The sequence below is a fragment of the Echinops telfairi genome, unplaced genomic scaffold, assembly GCF_000313985.2.
Source record: "Echinops telfairi isolate 266 unplaced genomic scaffold, ASM31398v2 ScPeMD7_1;HRSCAF=3_0, whole genome shotgun sequence".
NCBI classification, from domain to species: domain Eukaryota; kingdom Metazoa; phylum Chordata; class Mammalia; order Afrosoricida; family Tenrecidae; genus Echinops; species Echinops telfairi.
In genome coordinates this window covers 26,932,047-26,954,050 of record NW_022103896.1, presented here as the reverse complement: position 1 = coordinate 26,954,050, position 22,004 = coordinate 26,932,047, and the positions used below count along the sequence as shown (strand labels likewise).

Below are 22,004 nucleotides of genomic sequence, written 5' to 3'. Positions count from 1 at the left end.
TAATAATTTATAAATTATCAAGGGTTCACAAGGGAGGGGGGAGGGGGGAGAGAGGGAGAAAAATGAGGACCTGATATCAAGGGCTTAAGTAGAAAGCAAATGCTTTGAGAATGATGAGGGCAACAAATGTACAAATGTGCTTGACACAATGGATGTATGTATGGATTGTGATAAGAATTGTACGAGCTCCCAATAAAGTGATTAAAAAAGAAAAGAATAGTTTGTGAGAACTGAAGGGTATCATGGTAAAAGAATTGCATGGTATATTCTTACTAAATCTCAAATAAAATTGAAAAATAGTTTCTAGAAAGAGAAATAGATATAGAAAGAAGAATCAAAATTTGACTCTCAAGTTCTAGTAGAGACCAAAGGCTTATGTTTTAAGGACAGTTGTGTCTTTGCAAAAGTCAAATCAGGATTTCTGAGGAATTCATCCTGAGCCAGATCGACCAATTGAGATTTGGCTTCAGAGACCCAGATGTGTACAGTTTCTTCCAAAACCTTGGACCGAGTTTCACATTCACAATTCTGCATTCTTCTTTGTCCATAGGGCTGCCAAATTATTTGAGCTTTAAGCACCATGACCTCGGATCCTTCTTCAGAAGTAACTAGTCTTGTCTGAACCACATGGAGTATGGACAGAGATGAGGAGGACTGACAACCAAAAATAATGATCATAGAGAAATATGGTGATGTGGGCCTGAGGAAGTCATTACTGAAGTTATTCCTACCTAAAGGAAGGCCACCACTAAAACTCTCTGTAATGACACCTGCATTAACGGCAAGCTGGATATAGGCGAATCCTCATCTTCCCTTCAGACCAGAGTTTAGAGTTTGATTCCTGGCCAATGCTCCTTTTATGCCTTCCACATGCTTCCGTCTGGGGAGACTTGTGTGTTGCTATGGTATTGAGATTTCAGGGAACTTCTGGACCCATATGGAGCATGAAGAAAGACCTAATGATCTATTTTAGAAAACCAGCCATTTAAGACTATAATGCGCACAGTGGTCAGATTCACAATGGATCATGGGGATAGTGAAGACCAGGTCGCATTTAATTTTTCATGGGGTCATGATGACTTTTGACGAACCCACCCGCAACTAACAGCAAGCTAACCCCAGACTCTTCTGGGTCTCCAAAAGCAAACCCACTGCTATGAGGTCAGTTGGAACTCACAGAAAACATGGGGCGGAGTAGAAGTTCTCTAGGGTTTCTGAGGCTGTAAATCTGTACCCAAGCAGGTTGACTCATCTCTCTCCGGTGAAGCAGCTGATGCATTTCAACCACTAACTTGGCACCACTGTCATATCCCTTAATCCACTGTGCCATGAGGGCCCTTCCTGGGTCTTAGTTCATTTCAAACGACTTTATGATAAAGGTCTTTATTTTTATGTGGATAATCTTTACACAATATATACTCACAACTTCAGAATCAGACTCCTTATTTATCTAGTTCCTGATTCCACACTTCGCTAACTTCATAACATTCTGCGTAACCTCCTGGTTGGTGTTTCTTTGATTCTCTCTCTAGGACCTGGAGTCTAGGTTCTAGTCACACGGTCAGGAGGACACTGGCCAGTGGAAAAGTCTGGTTATGCTGCATAAACTATGGAAAAACCTGTTCCAAAACGGATCTCTGTGACTTGCATTGGAAGGCTGAGCACTGTCTCTGAATTGGAGAGCCTAGTTATCAGAGTGTCATGGGACAAGAAAATGTGAACTGGAGCCCTTCAGGGGTACAAAGAGTTCTCTGTCCTTCCAGAAAGCATGATTCAGCCGCTCTGAAACATTGTGGATCCCCTCGCAGTATCATAGATGGCCTCGGGTGTATGGTACCAGTACAGTAGAGTAGGGCACGCTTCCTTGGTGAGTGTTTAATTCGTTTGTACAATTGCCACTCCTCTCAGGGCTCACTAAATATTTGTTGAATTGGATTGATTTGATTTTGGGTTGGGTCTTGAGAGAAATAAATAGATAAACTCATCAATGTTTCCTAATAAAGCTGTCGCTCATTTCTAGTTCCTCTTTGTCATATCACCATCACCTAGTATAATATGCCAAACATAAACGTCGTTTTAAGTTTGGAAAATTAACAAATAGATGACTGAATGAATGAATAAAATTTCAATTTCAAAGTACTAACTTGAGAGTATTCCAAGTCTGAGATGTCAGAAAACTTAATGAGAGAATCTTGATCCGTTAATATAAAATGACATATATTCTCTGATGTCTGAGGGTAATATTCCCAAGAAAGAAAAAATATTAAATTTAAGAAAAGTTTTCAGGGCTATATCATCATCTATGTACAAAAGGGATCATTTTAAATCTAGTTAGAACATACCATGAATAGTCATTTGTCATTTCCTCAAAACATGATATATATTTCTTTTAAAAGGTTTACATTTTGGAAATAGATTAAATTTTAAATCTTAGGAAAAGATTAAATATTATAGAAATACCTATCCTGAAATTTTAATGGAACATTATAAAAAACATTCATTGGTAAATTAGGAAATTACACTCTTGCTGGTCACTGAATAGTACTTTATTTCCCCAACAGGAATAAAATCAATGGTGTTATGCTTTGACAAAATGGCTATGTTCCTACAATCTTGAGTGGAGATTTAGAAATTGGATAAATCTCTATTCTTCTTCCTAGCTCTATCACTTGACATGCATCACTTCAACGCACTAGTGTTGCTTTCTCAATATGGAAAACAAAGATACCATCTACCTACACGTCTATTGTGAGGGGGAAGTAGAGAAAAACTAGGCATCGCCAGTCAAAGTTCCATGAACACAGTAAAGTCTCAACAAGTGCATTTCGCTTTACTTTCCCTTATACTTTGGCAGACTACTAAAAGTCTGAATTTTTTTTTTTAAAGACCTGCTATTCAGAGTGCATTTTGTTGACTTGTTTGTTTTACTAACCAGAAACTCAAAAATCCCTTGATGCTCATTAAGCCTCAAAAAGTCTCATGTCATTTTTATTCCAGCTTGATTCTTTGTGAGTACTTCTTTGTGCATTTATCTCTTTGTCTTCATTTTTGTTAGAAAGACAGTATGGATCAATGAATCAGATAAAACAGAATGAAGATGCTTCAGGGGAGGGAATCGTAACAAGAAAACTGTTAACACAAGCAAAAGCAAACATGATAGAGCCAATGGTGATATTCTTGAAAATTTCCCTGAGAGACAAACTGATAAGGGTACGCTGAAGGTCACAAGAAAATGCGAACTGCAAGAAATTCTGCTTCAATACTATTGACTATGTTGTTTTGTCTCAGGATTTTATTCAACAGAGTGTTATTACTGATGATGATACTGGTCCTGTTTCCTGGTGTGTGGGGATTAGATAGGGAGGGGCCATGGGAAAGAAGAAAACACTTTTATTAAAAATATCTTCTATTAAGAGCATGCTTTAATTAAGACAATACATTTATTAAAAGGTAGAGGGTTAATAACCTTTTAAAACGAATCAGATCAACTTTCTTTCCTCTCATTTAGAAGAAGGCAGATGACATCCCAGTTAAACTTCTCTCTATGAAGCAGACATTTAATGGATATGTAATGGATGAATACAGGAATCTAGCATAAGGTGACATAGCTCCATTCTAAGCCCTAACTTGTGTACTTTGGTTACAAATGTTCGCTACAAAAACTGTTACATTCTGGAAAATGCAATAATGTGGGAGTTCCAGCAGTGTTTAGGACATGAAAATTTCACCAAGTTATCTTTAATACCATCATTAAACAAATGGGAGATTATTTTGCATTTTCAGAAAAAATTCAAGTCTGAGAATAAAAAAGAATAAAAGTTTTCTAGAACAAGCAAAATCTAGGGTCCCCCCCCCCCACACACACAGAACATAGTACTGCGATTCAGTCCAGGTTCCAATTTTACATGATAGGACAAAGTTAATATTTTATCACTGTTCCTGCAGAATTTTGGTGCCAAACTAAAGAGAACACCAGCTACGACAAGTTCAGAAAGGTAGAGTAAAAATCATGAAAAGAAAGCTTCTTGGAACACACTCTTCGTAGACTGATTAAAACATGCTGAAAGAAAAATGCTGTTGTACGCCCCAGCACACTGATAGCAGATCTAGGATTCAAAGAGAGAAGCAAAGGAATCCTGGAAAGCAATGAGGACGTAGAAAAGTGGCTCATAATCCAAACTTGTACTTGTGGAGAGTTACCCATCCCCTCACTGCTTGTCTTTAAATCACCGGCTTGAAGCGCAACACTGAAATCCTACAAATAACTCCCTCAAGTTCTCAAAACATTTTTCTCTCCATTTCTCAGGTATTCATCTTGATGTGTGTGTGTGTGTGTGTGTGTGTGTGTGTGTGTGTGTGTGTGATGACCAAGGCTATTGTAGGTTAAAATAAGCACACACTGTCATACTTGATCCATGTCTGCCTCCTTGAATCTGGATTTAGCATATGATTCTTATTCTATAACATTACATCATTTCCATGGCAACTACCTTGGTACAGTCAACAGAGGAGAACGACCTCAACCGTGTTACTCTGAAGTGAATGAGCTGCACTTGAGAAGCATGGACTTGAGTTGAAGAAAAAAAATAAAATAAAAGCAGAAAAGATGGTAATGGAAAAAAGAAATTATTTTATTTTATACCCTTAATTAGGGGCTTACTGGGTTTTTATGCAGAATAATTACAGCCCTACTCTCTTGTGCTCACCCCTAAGCCTACCTCTATTAGTGCTACTGAACTTAAAACTAATTGAGTCCTTAGTACAATGAACTGCTATTTGATCACTTGAGTTTGGTCCCATGTCCTTTTGTCTGTTTCTGAAGCAGTAGGTACATCTGAACTTAGTTTAGCAAAGTGCATTACGAGATGACAAACAATAAAACCATGCATTAGAAATCAAGCTCTGTACTAATGGCATACATACTTTGTGCTATTATTTCCAAGACTATGAGTCTCAAAAATGGGGGGGGGGGTGGAATCTACACACAAAAAATCTATGAAACTAAATGGACACACGGACACTATAAAATCATGGAGTTAGATTTTAAAATCTATTTGCTTATTGTGACAATGACCTTTCTTTCTAGTTTCAATATATATTTTCATTACTGTTAGCCTATTTCAACTTCAATTAAATTCTACTTTCTCCTGGGACATAGCATCAAACCCTAATTCAGTTACAAGTTGAAATAACATTTAATTATTTCCTCCAGTTATCTACACTGCCAAATTTATAATATTTCCTGAAAGCCTCAGATGTCGTGTTGAAAGCAAGAACCAGTTTGGGAATATGGACAGAATATTCTGAACACACTGGTTTTTAAAATACTTTTATTCTTTTATGGGTCATATTTGCATACAGTAAGAAGTCAGTTCCCAATCTAGCCTGATTCAAATTTTAAAAATGCTATTAACATAGTCACCTAGGGAACTTACTTAATTAACCTTCTTGTGCCTCAGTGTCCTTATATGTGCCTCAACAAATCACACTTGACACCACATAGCAAATATTTCCTTTACTTATGACCACAGGTAACACATACCTTATTTGAAGTTAATATGTGCTAGGATACAGTCACTTTCTTATTCAGTAAAAATATATTAAGCTAAAATCTAAAATTAGTTTGTCTGATGGCAAGGCTGACCAACTTGTCCCTATCTTTTGTTTTCCTTTCTTTTGGGGGGGTGGGTTAGGGTGTAAATAACTAAACAGAGCTCTACTCTTATGCACTCTCTATTTTATTAGTTGTGGTTAACATATAACTTAGAAAACGAAGTTGTCATTTTTAATGCTGTCAAATTAAAAATAAAGGTAGCCCCTAAACTTTGAGAGTCTAATAAAACATAGAGTCATTTCAATACATATCTTACTATGCATGAATCACCAGGTTCAGCTGGTCATGATCTCCTTTGGCTAACTTGGTTTACAATCACCACCTGGCATGCTCTCTTTTTAAAATATCTTATATGCAGAATGACTCCCAACGTTGATGTGAGATGTAATTCAAAATTGTAAATCCCTTCTTAGTAGTGTTGATCTTTCACCTTGATTGTTGGTTGGCTGCTTTGTGGGATTGAGTATTAATAAAATACAGGAAATGCATGCCAGTTACATAATCTCCTGTCAACTTGAGTGAAAGGGTAGAGTCTAGCCTGTCAATCATGCCTCTGTGTGGGCATGGTCTTCTCCTGAGAATTCTGGGAACTCCTGTCTTCCTCCCTGGTGGCAGGACACACTCTCTCTCTGCCTTCCCTTTCCTGCTGTTGAGGCACTCAGAGAGCTGGAGGAGACATGTGGAGACCTGTGCCAGCGTTGAGATGCTGCCGCTGCCACTGGATCCACAAGACCTTCTACCCACTGGCCTGTGATCTTCCTGCATTCAGCATCATTGCATGTGACGCAGGAGTCTGTAGAGGAATTTATAGACTGTTATCGGACAGATGGGCTAATTTCGGACTTATGGACTTGATCTGTACTGGGCTGGGATGTTGTCTTAATATACGATTACTCTTTGATATAAAACTCTCTCTTATACACATATGAGTCTCCCTGAATTTGTTTCTCTAGTTCACCCAGACTCACACAGCTAAGGAATACAGTAATGGTCCAGAACAGTGGTTCTCAACCTTCCTTTCACTACTGTTATGAATCATCATGTAAATATCTGATATACAGGATACATTTTCATTGTTACAAATTGAACATCACTAAAGCACAGTGATTAATCACAAAAAAACATGTAATTATATATTTCTTATGACAAATAAATGAAATTTTGTCTTGAAGCATAGTAGAGCATGGGTAACAGTCTTCACGCCGGGTACTCGGATGTGGGCCTATCTGCATGTGGGCAGACCTGCCTGGAGACGGATATAGAAGTGGTCTCTGGGTTCCTAAGACCATCAGAAATGTGTGTCTTCCAATGGTCTTCAGCAACTCCCATGAAAGGATTGTTTGACCCCCAAAGGGGTTGCGACCCACAGGTTGAGAACTGTTGGTTCAGAGACAATTGAGAATTCCAGTTCTTTATTGGTGTTGGATGAAATTAACCCTATGTTCCACGGGAAGATCATTGTGTTTATACAGGAGAAAGTTAAGTGGAAAATTCTAATGTAAAAAAAACTATATCTCTCTTATACATTCATGTCCTTATCAACTCAACAACGTTACTGACAGCCTTTCATGTGCTACACATTGTTGCAGATAAAAGGTAGCTTAAAACAGCATGGGGAGTACAAGACGGGGAAATGCAGAAAGAAACAGCCACAAAGATTAGCCAATGCACCTATGGGACAGACAGTGAACCCATTTTGGGAGATCAAGAAAGGCTTCATGGCTCAACAGGTAAGTAAGGTGAGTTTAAAAGTAAAAACAAGTTAACCAAATTATTGAATGGAGGAAGATGAGTGGGTACAATACTAAATTTGCATCGACGGCAATGGGGAACAATCAAGGCTTTAAAGTGACATCATCAATTTTGTTTCATAGGAAGTTCACCTTCTGAACTGTTTGTGGAAAAGGGCTAACAACTATATTGCTTATCTAGTGCGATAGGGAAATTACAGTGCCACATAGGCTGTTTCAACAGTCCAGGTAAGTGATAATGGCTAATGCCATTTTGAACTATTGCAGGCTAAAACAGACTGAATGGTAAAAGGTACAAAACAGTCCTGTTTATCTACTCCTTTCTCTCTCTCTCTCTCTCTCTCTCACTTTGCCTCTGTATCTGCTTTTAAAGATAAAGGAATTATTTTATTGTGCCCAAAGAGTTAGAGTTTGGTCATTTGAATATATTAGACTTTAATACATCCATGACATCCTAAAGGGTAAAAAGTGAACATCACCTCGCGGTCATATTCTAGGATGCATATTTGGAAATGACCAGAAAGGAGGCTAAGTGCAAATTTTGACTTCACCTGATAGGTAATGGGAATCTGGTCCTTCTTGGGATAAGATAATTGATATAGTAGATAGAGTTAGATAGATGTACCCCTTGATACAAGCCTTCTGGGATCCATACTGTAGTATAATCCTCTTCACACTATTGTGAGCCAGAGCTGTGACTTGCTCTGAGTCCCCCTTGCAATTATGTTAGATTATATAAACTCTATCTTGCTTGTGGATTCAATTGAGAGCTTCTCCTTTTGGCTGTGTCATGGCAGCCTAGATGGGAAAGAACAGCTGGAGGCCACCAGGAGTGGAGCAACAATCTGAAGCCCTAAAAGTGTGACTGTAATAGAAACATTCTTTGATGATTACCTGGAGCGAGGAAGAAGGAAGGGTAAATTACTAACTAGAGGGTAGTTATAGAGACTTGGACAAAGGGGAAAGTAAAACAATAATAATAAATAAAAATAGAAAAATAAATGAAATCTGAAGCCCTCATATCTATAACACAAGAAATTGATTATTTGCAACAACTGGGAGGTGGAAAGAAGCCTCCCTTACCTTCGAAGAGCACTCAGACCTGGCTGAGGCCTCACAGAATCCAGCTAACTAACAACCAGGTTCCTGATTCACCAAAAATTTATGGTGGTTCATATATGGTTTGAAGTCCCTACATTTATAGTAATGTGTTACCCAACAGCAGGAAACTAATTTGAATGGGATGCAAAGCAGTTGAAAGGAAATAGAAATAGGATTTCCAGCTACCGAGCAGGAAGTGACACAGTGATATTTTACATATACTTTCTAAATAATGAGCCCTGACATGAGAAACGTCAGGGTTCAAGCTTGCTATGCTTCAAAGTTTTTAAGGTTAGGTAATTAATCGAGTTCTGTTATAATAATATCCTTTCAAATAGGTTCTAGAAGGTTTATGAGAGGGGGCTAAATAGATAAGTAGAATTTAGTAAATACCTCACGCCCACTTTATCATGGTTGGTATACATTTTTATGAAGAATGAAGAGAGCTGGAAAAGACAAAATGGAAGTCAGAGGAAGAGAAATGGTGAGAAACCTGAAGGATCATGTTGGCAGAAGGTCTAAGCTAGAACTCCAACACGATGAACGGTGAAAGAGGACACCTCTTCCCCCTTGAATGGTTGCATCAAAAGATGTAACCGCCTAAAATAAAGCGTGCAGAAGGAAGAGCCAATTTGGCAGAGATGATAATGAACTCTCTTTTGGCACGCGGAAGTCGATGGGCCTGTGGGAGAACATCCATATGGAGAAGTCTGGTGGACAGATGGAAATGCAGACCTGGCATTCAGAAAAAGATCTGGGAATATGGAATTGGAGATAGTTGCGAATTAAGTTACTCATCAACTACATCGGTAGTCGCAAGCAGACACATCTTACTATTCTCATGTAAAAACATGAGAAATCTCCTCTCTTAGAAATCAGAAAATGTTGTGCTACTTAAGTAAACAAAGCCTAAGATAAAAATACAGCCACTGTGAAGAGGAGCCTTTCGTCTTTCCTTAAAAAGATGAGGACGGGAGTGGAAACAGTGGTCTTGGTATCTCCTCTGATTCATAGTGACCCCATCTGTGTCCGGGGAGAGCCCATAACATTTTGACTGGTTACCTTTCCAAAAGTCAGTGTTTATGCCCTTCTTCCAAGGAATCTGTCAGTGGACTCAAACCTCAATCCTCTTGGTTAGAGACCAAACACATCAATTGTTTGCAATACCCAGAGACCCCTCCAAAGATGAACCACTAGTAAATCCCAACTACAAAGGGAACAATGACGTTGACCAGTTTTGGTAAGTATGTTGCAGGAGTGAGAAAACTATAGTGCCAGAGACATATCCAGCCAGGTGTTTACTTTTATAAATAAAGTTTTAATGGAACACATCCACAGGTTTTCATTTATGCATATTGCCTAGTGCTGTTTTCACAATGCACGACAGACTTGAGTAGTAGGGAAAGAAACTGTGTCATGCACAAATTTGGAAATAGTTACTAAAACTTTATAGTTTACTGATTATTACATAAAAGTTACAGTCTCCCAAAATAGTACAATTAATGAATAAGGTAATAAAAATATTGCCTGGAACCCTACAGCACTGGTCCAAGAATGCTGAGTTGCCTCTTGCACAATTTTTCACTTGTCACTGCTAAGCTTTCTGCACATGAATTTCCTCTCACTTGCAGAATTGGGCTAACACCTCCTCTGTTTAGTTCATAAGTCTCTGAGCAAGAAATTCTTCCAAACATGATCAGGTAATTAATAGAGATAAGTTAATAATACAGATTTTTCCTATTGCCATGAAGTCAATGTACCAGTCAAAAGAAAATAAGAAAAATATGAATATACTCTTACGTACATATATAAATTATCAGAAAAATTTGCTCCTCTACATTTACTATTGTGTTTTTAGTAGATATTTAGGTTGAGTAGAATTTATTTGGAAAATTAAGAAATTTGCATGAAATCAATCAGCTAATTCATGACATAATCCAAGAGGTACTCAAGCCTCCTAATTTTTTACTTCCTTTCTCAAAGGCAGGTATGTACAATGCAGATTAATTTGGTAAATCAACTATATTGTGTTTATTTGAGTGTTTCTGATATACATATATTAAGTCTGGCAATTCTGAGACTGAGCTGAAATAAACAGACTGTGTTTAAATGTGGGTTGTTCATGTGAGAACTTCATAGGAAATAAGCCTCCGGTGATCTCCCCTAAGCATCACTGAGGGATGGGAGGAGAGTGGCTACGAAATCGAGTGCTTTGGAGAGATGAGGATGGAAGATCAAAGGGAGCGACCTGACACGAACAGTTCACGCTCAGTCAGCTGATCCCCCTTTGACGCACACTGGACCTGGTCTGGTTTCAACATATTCTGTATTTTTGTTTTGTTTTGGTTCCGATGGTATTTGTTCATATTGGGGTTCATCGCAGAGGGATTATATCATTGGGGGTCGTCCTCTTGAAATTGTGTTATATGTTTTTTTTTCTTTGCCTTTTTCATATCTGAAACCCAGGATTGATGAACCTGGAGGGACAGCAAGCAGACTAGGGCTTCTGGAGGGGCAGAGCAGTGGAGGGAGGGAATAAAAGAGAGACCTTATCAGGAGTCCAGAAAGCAAAGGACTGTTGGCAAACTGTGGTATCAATTTGACAACATTGCTTGATGTGATTGAAATATAGAATGATAGGATATATGTATTAACTCCAAAATAGTAATAAAAAAGTTACAAATAGATAGCAGAAAAATAATTAATTAATTTAAAAGTGGGTTGTTTTCCAGATGTATTTCATTCTTAAATTTAAAAAAATTACAAAATAAAATTCTTGAGACTATTGCAAAGTGTTTAATTAAAAATAGTTTTAACATAAACTGCTTTTTAGTCAGATGTACAAAGAAGTTACAATGCGATTACAGAGGGTTCCTGTATGACTAAACTTTATTTCCCCTATTCATAACATTTACTTTGAAACTAAATGATTAGCAACAATCATCATAAAGCAACTGAGAAGTAAGACAAGTGTGAAAACATGTAGCAGTGTAACACAGTGTTATTAATTTTCTCATCTGATTCATGACTAAGTTAAGAGGTTGTAACTGGTCCAAGGTCAGATAGAAAACCAATGACCCATGAAACTGGAAATAGATGTAGGTGTGTTACAGGGAGAATTGTGAGGATGAATGTGTTAGTGTCTTTAAAACAGCTTCAAAATGTGTGGATTCCTGTCTCAGGAAAAATCCTTACTGATATTTAACTTACTAACCTACTTTCTATATCAATATATCCTTTTATTAGCTCCTGTTTTGTCTGAAATACAACCGGGCTTGATTCCTGCTATAATTGGGAATGGAATGAAGGCTTGCAGTTTTCTATTTTTCATGATTGAAAATGCCAGAGTCTTTTTAAAATGTGAACTTTAGAAGAGAAGATAATGTTTTCATTTCTTGATCAAATATAAGACAGTGCTTCTGATTTTTGAAATGCACAACCTTCCCATACTTTATAACTTTTACTTTTAGACATTGTGTTGTCACATACAAAGGTGATCAGATATCACCTTTATATTCAAAGGCAATCCCTTGAATATAAAGTATTATCTGTAAAAATAACATTTACTGGATAGTTACAAAAGGATTCCTTGCTAATTGCTTAATACTTAAACATTGTAAAGCATAAACACAGAAATAAAGAGATTTAATTAATGCATATATACAGAAATAAAGAGATAGTGTACTAGTTACATGTTAGGCTGTGATCCACATGGTTGGCAGTTCAAAATCACTGAAGAAGGAAGAGTAGACTTTCTACTCCAGAAACAGTTACGGTTTCAGAAACCCCCCAGGAGGTCAGTATGAGTCAGAATTGAGTTTTGAGTGAATTCACATGAGAAACACCAAGCAATGATCAGTGCAGCAGAGGAGAGTTGGAGTTAAGATTACTTAATTGCTGATGTTACCCTAAACTACATTAATTTCCTCCTTTCCTTCTTTCTCTCTCTCCTTTCCTCTCCTCCATTCTTCTGGCTTTTAAAAGTCACTCCTTGCCACTGTCAGTCTCCACAGCTCCTATGATAATTGGGTGGATGGCCACAGAGGAAGCCCGGGCACAAGTACAGCAAACTAATAGATGTTGACTAAGTGCCATGTGCTTGGCAGTGCATTAGTGATGAACATTTAACCAATTGTTATTGGTCAATGTTATCTTGAAATAAGATGTGCTTATCCACATTGCATGTCTCAGAAAACTCGGAAGAAATAAGGTTTGAATAACTTGCAAAAATAACGCAATTTAAGCAGAACTGGAGTGTAAATATGACCTATAAGCCCACAATAGTGCTTTCTACTTAGGAAGAAGAATTCCTACTTCTGAGCTGATGTTTTCACTCCCAATTTTTATCAAGGTTCTCACTTAGACGCTTCAAATTCTCAGCACTTTATCATGGCCATCCACTCAATTCCGACTCAAAGTGACTCAAGAGTACGTAGAACTGCTCCACCCCCCCTCACCACCCCCCCCTCCCGTGGGTTCCCAAGACTGTAACCCTTTCTCTGGCAGAGCAGCAAGTGGGTGGTTTCCAACTACGGACAGGTAACCATTTTGCAATCAGGGCTCGCTGCACTTTAGGAATTCCCTCTCCGAAACCCCCATAAACAGATTGTCGTCAAAGAAGTTTTCCTCGGATTAAAATAAAAAGCAAACACCAGGACTTCTCTGACCTCATAGATGAACTATGAAGCTGGCTATCTGTTCACCTAACTTTATCAGAGTCTCCTGCGGGAGCATCATTACGCTTCTGTGGACAGGGCACAGGATTTTGTCTCCCCCATCCTTCTTTTTCCCTTTCTTTTGTAGAACCTTAAGTTTTAAAAGAGATTGTCTTCCACTGGGGAAATAATTATGCGGAATTTTTTTTTCAAACCTTGGATGGATTTGTTTAAATGAGATATCACATAATATAATCCTTGTAATTTATAAAACACTACAACGTGATAATCTTATATTTTAGTTTTTGTTAAAATATTATCTTCACATATAAATGATGAGTCTCTTCAGAATTACTAAAATGAATGAATGTATTCATAAAGGTTTTTTTTTTAATTACTCTATAAACAAAAATAAAAAGTAGGGCTCCAAAATTGACATCATCAGTTGCCTGACGGCCTAGAGTCAAGCCCCATTTTATAGCATCTCTATATGTCTAGGTCATGTTACTAAATGTTAATAGTAATGCAATGCTTTACATAGAATCTAAAATCTCATCTGTGGTTTGGTTTCGGGAAAGAGTCTCTGATGTGCAACCCTGAGTCACAGAAAAGAGAGTGCTGATTCCCAATAATCATAACAGGAGACTTTTTGAGACAACAACCTACTTATTTGACTATGGTCTATAACATAAAGGTCTTATGAGGTGGTCAAAATGAGACAATCAACAATTAGGAAGCAAGAGTTAAATAGAGCACTGGTATTAGCTGTCTATGAAGACAGAAGACAGAGAATCTAGGAAGAAATGAAAACTCTCCAAATATTGTAGTACTGCCAAAATTGGGTATCTACTTAGTAGTTAAGAAATTAAAACAGTAACAATAGTGAATACTTAAAAATAATGTGTATTATGTGACTAAAGAGTGTGAACTTGGTAAACAAAACAAAATAAGAAATAAGAATAGAAATCACTGAGCTGGGTCCAATTCATAGCAACCCCGTGTGCAAAACAACAAAATACTACCTAATCCTGCGTCCCCAGAACCACTGCAGGTTTATGTCAAATACTGTGGTCACTCTGTCAATCCAACTCATTGAGGGTCTTTCCCTTTTATGCTAATCTTCAACTTTACAAAGCGTGATGCCCTCCAGGGAAGTCTTGCTCTCCTCACTTCTAAGGAGATTTCTGGATGTACCTCTCTTGGGACAGATTGTTTTTTTCTTCTCAAAGTCCATGAAATATATTCGACATTCCCCATCAACACCATCATTTAAAGGCAGCAATTTTTCTTTGGATTTCCTTATTCATTTTTCAGGGTTCACATGCATATGAGGTAATTGAAAAGATAGGAAGATAGTGCATAGTTTAAACTCGGGCAAGGAAGAAATATATTCAAATGCATAGGTAGAAGCCGAATTCTAATAAGAAACATATTTGATTTAAAGCATAGGCAAAGCAGTGAAGAAAAATTCAAGAAACAATACAAATTAAAAAATTTAAATTGACTTGAAGGAATACTTCACCCCTCCTCTAATTTAAATATGTACCTACAGTAGAATTCATTAAGGGTAATAGACTTAATTGTAAATTTCAATAAGTTTAAAAGCCAGCACAGCTAATTTGAAAATAGGAGAATTTCCCATGGCAGTATCTTTGTTTTCTAAATTTGTCCACAGAGCGTTTCTCCCCCGCCGGCCCCATCTTTCCCATTAAAAATTTAGGCACAACTAAATAACTATTAAATATGTATATATAAACAAAACTAACTTTTTTTAAGTCACTTTTAATTTGCAAAGTCAGGGTTTTTTTTAACAGACCCATTTTGTAAACTATATTGTAAATGGGAACTAAACTTCAAAAATATACATGTAATTAATTTCTTCTCAGCCTATTTGTAAACTATATTGTAAATGGGAACTAAACTTCAAAATATACATGTAAGTAATTTCTTCTCAGCCTATGTGGCAATTTGGTGTGGATTTGTTACATTGAGAGAAGATTCTTTCTCTACTTGATTCACTTTTTTTTCAACTTTTCTGAGAAAATGTTAGACTTTGGAATGAGTCCTGTTTATCGATCCTGGTTCAGTTAGTTATGACTTTTTGATCTTGGACCAGTTATGGAGATCACTAAGGTTTCGGTGGTTCTGAAGGAAAGTGGCATGGAAGAATAACAGTCCTGGAATTGGTCTGTTGATTCCATAAGACAACGATATGACATAGCCTCCCCAGTGCTCATAACTGAACTATTTTGGGTTTGTTGATTTTATTTTGTTTTTAAATAAAGTTCATTCCCTATTATAAGTTGTTTTATAAATTGTTGGTCTGAATATATGGCAGGTTATATTCAAAATATTAACAATGGCACTTATAACACTATTTGAATATTGAATGCTTCCTAGATTCCAGGACGATGCTTGGTGTCTCATTTAAATGGTTACTCTCTACGTCTTCTAACCACGTCATGAAATAGCTAATAGTATTGTACCCATTAGCAGGTGAGAGCAATGAGGGTTAGAAAAGTGACTCGGGTGGAATATCAATTAGCAAGGAAGCAGTCTCAGGCACTTTCTCCACACTTGGATTTGTTCCCTACTTCTCACTGATGGGCATGTGGAAGCAGTCTCAGAGTACACAAAAGTGGAAATGAGGGCAATTCAGGTAAGGAGGGGACTGCTAAGTCTCGCAGCAGTAAGGAGAACAATAGCAACACATGCAGAAGGAATACCAAGTGTCCAAGTCCCTACCTAGCTCTTTAGACAGAAGGTGTCTAAGAGTGTGGTGTCTCATCACCTCCCAGCTTGAAGCCTCTTTGGTTGCTTATGCCATTTCTATAAAAATCTGTGCTTAAAAAAAAAAATCATCTGTTATATATCAGCTTGGGGGTTATATAACCGTGGGGCTGTGAAGAGAATTCCATCACTATAAAACTTTCATAGAAACATTATTTTGGGAGATCATATTTTCTGGTTTTATTTGGGCCCCACAGGGATCACTACATTCTATCAATGGGCAGTTATAACCAGTGAGATTTTCAGTTCCATCTGTGGGGACATCCTGCTTCCAGGCAAGAGAAGAACTTGAACCAGTGATTAAATCTTTGCAAATCTATTTGATTGTGTGGAATACTCTAACTTATCTGGACATAATATTAATATTCTAGTTAAACTAAAAATAAATGGTGTGGAGGATTTAAGAAGCTTTACAGAATAACTATAGCATGACAGTTTCACTTTGATCATAAAAAAATAAGCATCGATAATAATTAAATGGTTAATAATGTTTTTGTCTCCTATGCCCTAATTTGCAAATCTGCTGCTAAAACCTCTTTAAAATGTTACAAAGTAAAGATGTCATTTTAACAATTAAGTGACCCAAGCCATGATATTTCAGTCATCTCACATGCATATAAAACCTAGACGAAGGGTATGGAATAATAAAGAAGAATGAATGCCTTTGACGAATTCTGAATATACCATGGGAGAACCAATCTGTCTTTGAAGAGGTGTAGCCAGAATGTTCTTTTGGAGGAAAAATAAGCAGACTTTGCTTTATATAATTGGAACATGTTATCAGGAAAGGCCAGTCCCTAAAGAAGGGCATCAAGCATGGCAGTGAGGCTCAGCGGAATAGAGAACTCTCCTCATGGATGGAGGTACCCAATGACCTCCAGGATGAGCCTCCCCAGCATCATGCATTAAGGATGGCACCGGACCAGGCAGGGAGAGGTTCATGGTGTGAACTAGAGGGCTGCTTGTAGTGGGAACCCACCCTGCGGAATCCAGCAATCACGCTCCTTCCTCATTTAAATACGCCATGACTAAAGTCCTTACTAAAAAAGTTCTTTATGTTTCCTATCGTAGAAAACAATTCTCTCACCAGTTGAAACAATAACTTCCAAAGTTCAAAGTAGTGATTCCATATTTCAACACATCAATTATGGCTTTTCTAGATGTGCAGTGTCATTTTAAATGATATATTATAACAGATAAATTTCATAGAGTGCACAGACTGTCTTGATATCCTTTAAATGATACAATCTTTAATTGACTAGTTTTTTGAGACAATCATCTTTTATTGTTAATAATAAGTTCTAAAATACTACTAGGACTCCAGTCAGAATATACTAGCTAAAGAAACCAATGACATCATTTTTATGAGTTCTGAGAATATCATCTTGTTCAATCTCTCCATCTAATCTAATCTAGCCTATTCATTATCTCTATCTTCTGAAGTCAAATTAAGAACTATAGGTACTGGAATGAAAATAAATAAATCAGTTAGAATTAACAATGGTATGTCAGATTCCCAAATTGGAAAAACAAAAAAGAAATGATTCATGTGAAATCAGTCAATAAAGTCAACAGCGTGTGTGCCCTGCATCTCCATGGACAGTGACTACACGTACAAGCAAATGAAAGCAGCTGACCACGTACCCACACACCTTGGCAGAGGTGCACTCCACACTCGTCGGCCGCCACCAAGACAGGTGATCTCTGCTGTGCCTTCCAGGCGATAACCCGATGAGCAGGAGAAGGTCAGAGTGTCGCCAACCCCAAAGCTGAAGCCAACTCGGTTCCCGTATTGAGGAATCCCAGGATCTTCGCAAGGTTCGAGATTATATTCTATAAAATAGGGAGAAGCGTGGATTCCCCAAGGGTGGAGGAGAACAAAGAAAACCATGCCGGTTACAGTTAGGGGTATATATGTTACTCTGCAAACTGGATATTTTAGATAAATACAAAGTGACTGCATGCATTATTACAAGTGCCTGCGATGGCACACATTCTATTCTTTTGTGAAGCATCTAATGGAATGCATATTTTTATGCACGACATTCAATACAAATGAGATGTAACCTTCTGAATGGTAAATGGTAGAGATAGTTCATTTGTTCTGATGCATTAAAAACATTTCCAATTTGCCAATTTCAACACAGAAACATGAAATTATATTTAGATGCATATTTTTAAACACAAAATAATATTTGGAATGAAATGTTTGCACTTTTGAAATTAATTTTACTTAAGGATTTTAGTTTAAATACAAGGACTCGTGCTTATAACACTATGAAGAGTTCGATGACCCTGTATTTTGAAAATAAAAAAAAGTCACATTCTGAGTATTAATCTATTACAGATTTATACAATTTTCCCCAAGAAGTATATGAACACTATATAAAAAAACTAAGTATTTTTCAGGGCCTGAGAAAGTAAGCTTATAAAAAGCACATAATTTATATAGTCCTAAAATGAAGGATCTTAGCGTAAAGTATTCACAGAGTCTCTGCTTCCTGTGTAGTTATAACAGAGAACAAGAAGGGTTACCTCATGTTGACTAGCTACTATTTTGTTTTTTATTATATTTGCATTTTTAGGTTAAAATTAATTATGCTCTTTTACTCTCATGAAGGAGAGTACCTTACTTATCTAGATAGGAAATTCCATCTTTAATAATATTTTAAGAACAACAGGACCGTTTACAAGACTATCAATATAAATTTATATTTCAATTTTACATAAGTGAACTGGTTTCCCAAATCTCACCAAATTCGCCACCATAGAGTCAATTCCTACTCATAACCCAATCGGTCGGGACAGAACCGCTCTTGTGGGCTTCCGGGAAGCAGAAAGTCTGATTGTTCCCTTGTGCTTTCCAGTTGCTGCCATTGGAGTGAGCAGTCCCATTGTGTAACCCAGTCACAATGTGTAACCCGTTGTGCCAATGGGGCTCTTTCCAGTAATCTAGGCCCGAGAGTCCAATTTTGCTAATTCCTTGTATTAAGTTTTTATCAGCAAGGTCAACAGTTGGAAACCCCCAGCCCCTCCTTGTGAGAAAGACTAGAGTTTCTACACTTCTAAACCACGATAGTCTCGCAGTCAGAGGGGCAGTTCTACCCTGTCTTATAGGGTCACGATGAGTTGGCCTCAACTTAACGGCAATGAATTTGCTTTGGAGCTTCTTTTGCTAACATAAAAAACAAACAAACAAACCTGTTTACTCATACCCAAATTTCAATATCATTATTTTGTACTTGTAGGCATGCAAATGGTAATCTCTGACAGGCAAGCTTTAGACTATTAACTCCAAGGTCAGAGATTCACACCTACTAGCCACTCGGTGGGATAATGATGAGGCTCTCTGCTCCCTGTAGACTTTCACAGTCTCAGAAACCTTGGAAAGGGGGAGAAGCCTAAGAAACCTCTATGACTTGGAATCAAGTAGACGTAGACAGCAGAAGATTTGTGCGTGTGTTTTGTCTTGTGTTTTGAGTAAGAATGTTTAAGATATGTTTTTATTAATAAATTATTAAGGAAAAACTAGTTGTCTCAGTACATTCAATTAGAACTTAGAACTCTAAGTGGGAAAAGTGTATTTTATGATACTTGATCTTATAAAAAGCATTATTTTTCTTTCTAGAACATAAATCCTTCCATATCCTTTAGATAAAATTATTCTATAGAATAAATAAGTAATCACATTATTGTATTTCTAGATTATCTGGTTCCAAAATAACAAATTAAATTTGTTACAATTTGGCTGATAACTAAGCCATATACAAGATATTTAAAACTAAAATAACATTGATTAAATTCACATTTAATTTTTCTAGTCTGAAATTTTACAATAGATATTTTTATTATAAGTTGGCTAGGTGCTTTAGCTATATTTTCCCTTTGCACTTTTCCAGGAGTGTAAGTAAAAATGTAACCAATGCATTTACAGTAAAATATTAGTGAATTATGTACTTTTCCTTTTTAAAAGTTTTCCAATTTATTAATGTAAACAATTCTAATGACATCAGATTTTGGTTAAAGCATTTCCATGCCCTCTTTTTCATTTTTCTGCTCTTCTGATGTTTCCCTCTCTTTTTATCACAAATTAAGAAGCGCTGCTGGTCCCGTGGTTACACGTTGGGCCGCCAACCACAAGGTCAGCAGTCCGAAACCACTGGCTGCTCTGAGGGAGAAAGATAACGCTTCTGCTTCCGTAGAGTTACCGTTTCGGAACCTCACAGGGGTAGTTCTATCCGGTCCTCTACGGTCATTGTCAGTCAGCTCGACTCCATGGCAGAGAGTGAACTTAGCATACGTTGAAATGGTGGTATTAAAAAAATAAACAAACAAAAAACCGCTCACAGCCTGGTTAGGTGTTGTCAAGTTGACTAAAACGTGGACCACCCCTGCAGGATAGACCAGCAGCTTCCCCCGCTCTAACCTTCATGCCACATCTCTCAGCGTTCGAGAGCTTTAGTGGGCTTGAACCTCTCCATCCTAGTGCTCCCAGGACTCCTAAGCTACGATATTACTTAAAAAGAAAAAAATTTTTCTAACCACTAATGGAAATTAAATGGTTTGTTTACGATTACTTTCTTACCAGAAAACGTAATGTTGAATCCTTCATATGAAATTGAAAAATCTGAAATGAAGCGTAGTTGAGCCCTGAAATTTCCATAGAGACCAGCATTGATGGTTGACGGAAGTTCAGACCCAGTCAGCCGGGCCAGGGGTTGAGCGAAACTGCCGTTCTCGGTGATCAGTAAGTAGTCATGATGATCCTCCAAGTGAAAAGTATGGAAGTTGAATTGAACACCTGTTCCAAAAGAAATTACGCCAAATTATAAAGTACATCAGGAAAACACAGAGTGTTATGCGACTAACTGCCACCAGGTTTCTCTTTATAAGTGAGTTTTCCCCTAAGACGCTATGAAAAAAGGTGTCCTGTAAGATTATACTTCTTTTGGTCGGTTTTCTTCAGGTTCCTTATGAGAAACACAATGAGTCATGCCTTGGAAATTGCTCTGAGATGCAACTGGAAAATCAGTGTCTGAAAAGCAATCACCCAAGTTTTCTGAACATTTTAAACAAAATAAATGTTGCTTGACACAGAAGTGCAGATTGCTTGGTAAATATTTTACATGCCTCTTCCATTCCCTTCCCCAACCAAGTCCCTCAACCAGAATAAATATCATGCTTAGTCACAAAGCACCAGCCTTCTGAAACTGCTCAGTGCCAATTTGAGAAGACAAATATAAGTCAATTAGAGGGAGGTACTATTTGTTAAATGTGTGTCATGACTCCCCATTCATTTGTTCTCCACATGTTTCAACTTGTTCGTGTTAACTGCAGCTCAAAGAATTTTGATAAATTGAACATCCTTTTGCAAACAGCATCCAAATCAATAAAAAGAATATTACCAATACAATCAGCCCGCTTCATGCAACATTTTATCACTTCACTTTGCCAAAGGTAATCATTCACTTATCTGCTAATCTCATAGGTGAGTTTTACTGCTGCCTAGAAATGTGTCTGTAATTTATATCATGAAATCTGTATAACACAATCTCTTTTGGGTCTCGCTTTGCTCAGCATGAGCTACATAAACTTCATCTCTGGTGTTTCATGATCTATGGGTCTTTGTTTTCTGAGTTAAACACATGAACAAAGGATCACTGATGGTATAGTGGTTAAGCATTCACATGGTCATTGAAAAGTCAGCTCTTTGAAACCAATAGGCATTCCACACCTATAGGGTAGTTTTACACGGTCCTTTTAGTATCAATATGTACCATAGTATCACTATGAATTGAATGCACTCGATGCCAATGACTATAGTACAGAATTTCATTTTACGAATATTCCCATTGAGTTTTCTGTTTAAATTGTTTTTGTTCAACTGTTATGGTCATTTATGTAGCTCAAAGCTGGACACAAATTCAGATAGTCACAGAGATGTATTCAATCAATATGACCTTTCTAGCTATAATCTCCTTTGTGATGGATTGTAAATTCGAACCCTTCCTTCTGTGGTGATAATCGCATTTGGAGGAGGCTCTTAGTTGCGTTCATAAATACGATTCAGGTAGGATGTATTCTGAGTCTTCA

The 22,004-nt window shown here is 37.3% G+C and overlaps 1 protein-coding gene across 2 annotated transcripts in view; it reads right to left on the bottom strand.

Moving 5' to 3' along the window:
* CSMD3 (CUB and Sushi multiple domains 3) overlaps positions 1 to 22,004 on the bottom strand; it is a 1,328,144-nt gene that overhangs the window by 419,626 nt on the left and 886,514 nt on the right. For both annotated transcript variants that reach the window (XM_045286022.1, XM_030887469.2), the window contains 2 exons: positions 20,497 to 20,712; positions 17,556 to 17,744 (listed from right to left, as the gene is read on the bottom strand). In XM_045286022.1, coding sequence (XP_045141957.1) covers positions 17,556 to 17,744; positions 20,497 to 20,712 — 405 coding nt within the window. The remainder of the gene's footprint in view (positions 1 to 17,555; positions 17,745 to 20,496; positions 20,713 to 22,004) is intronic.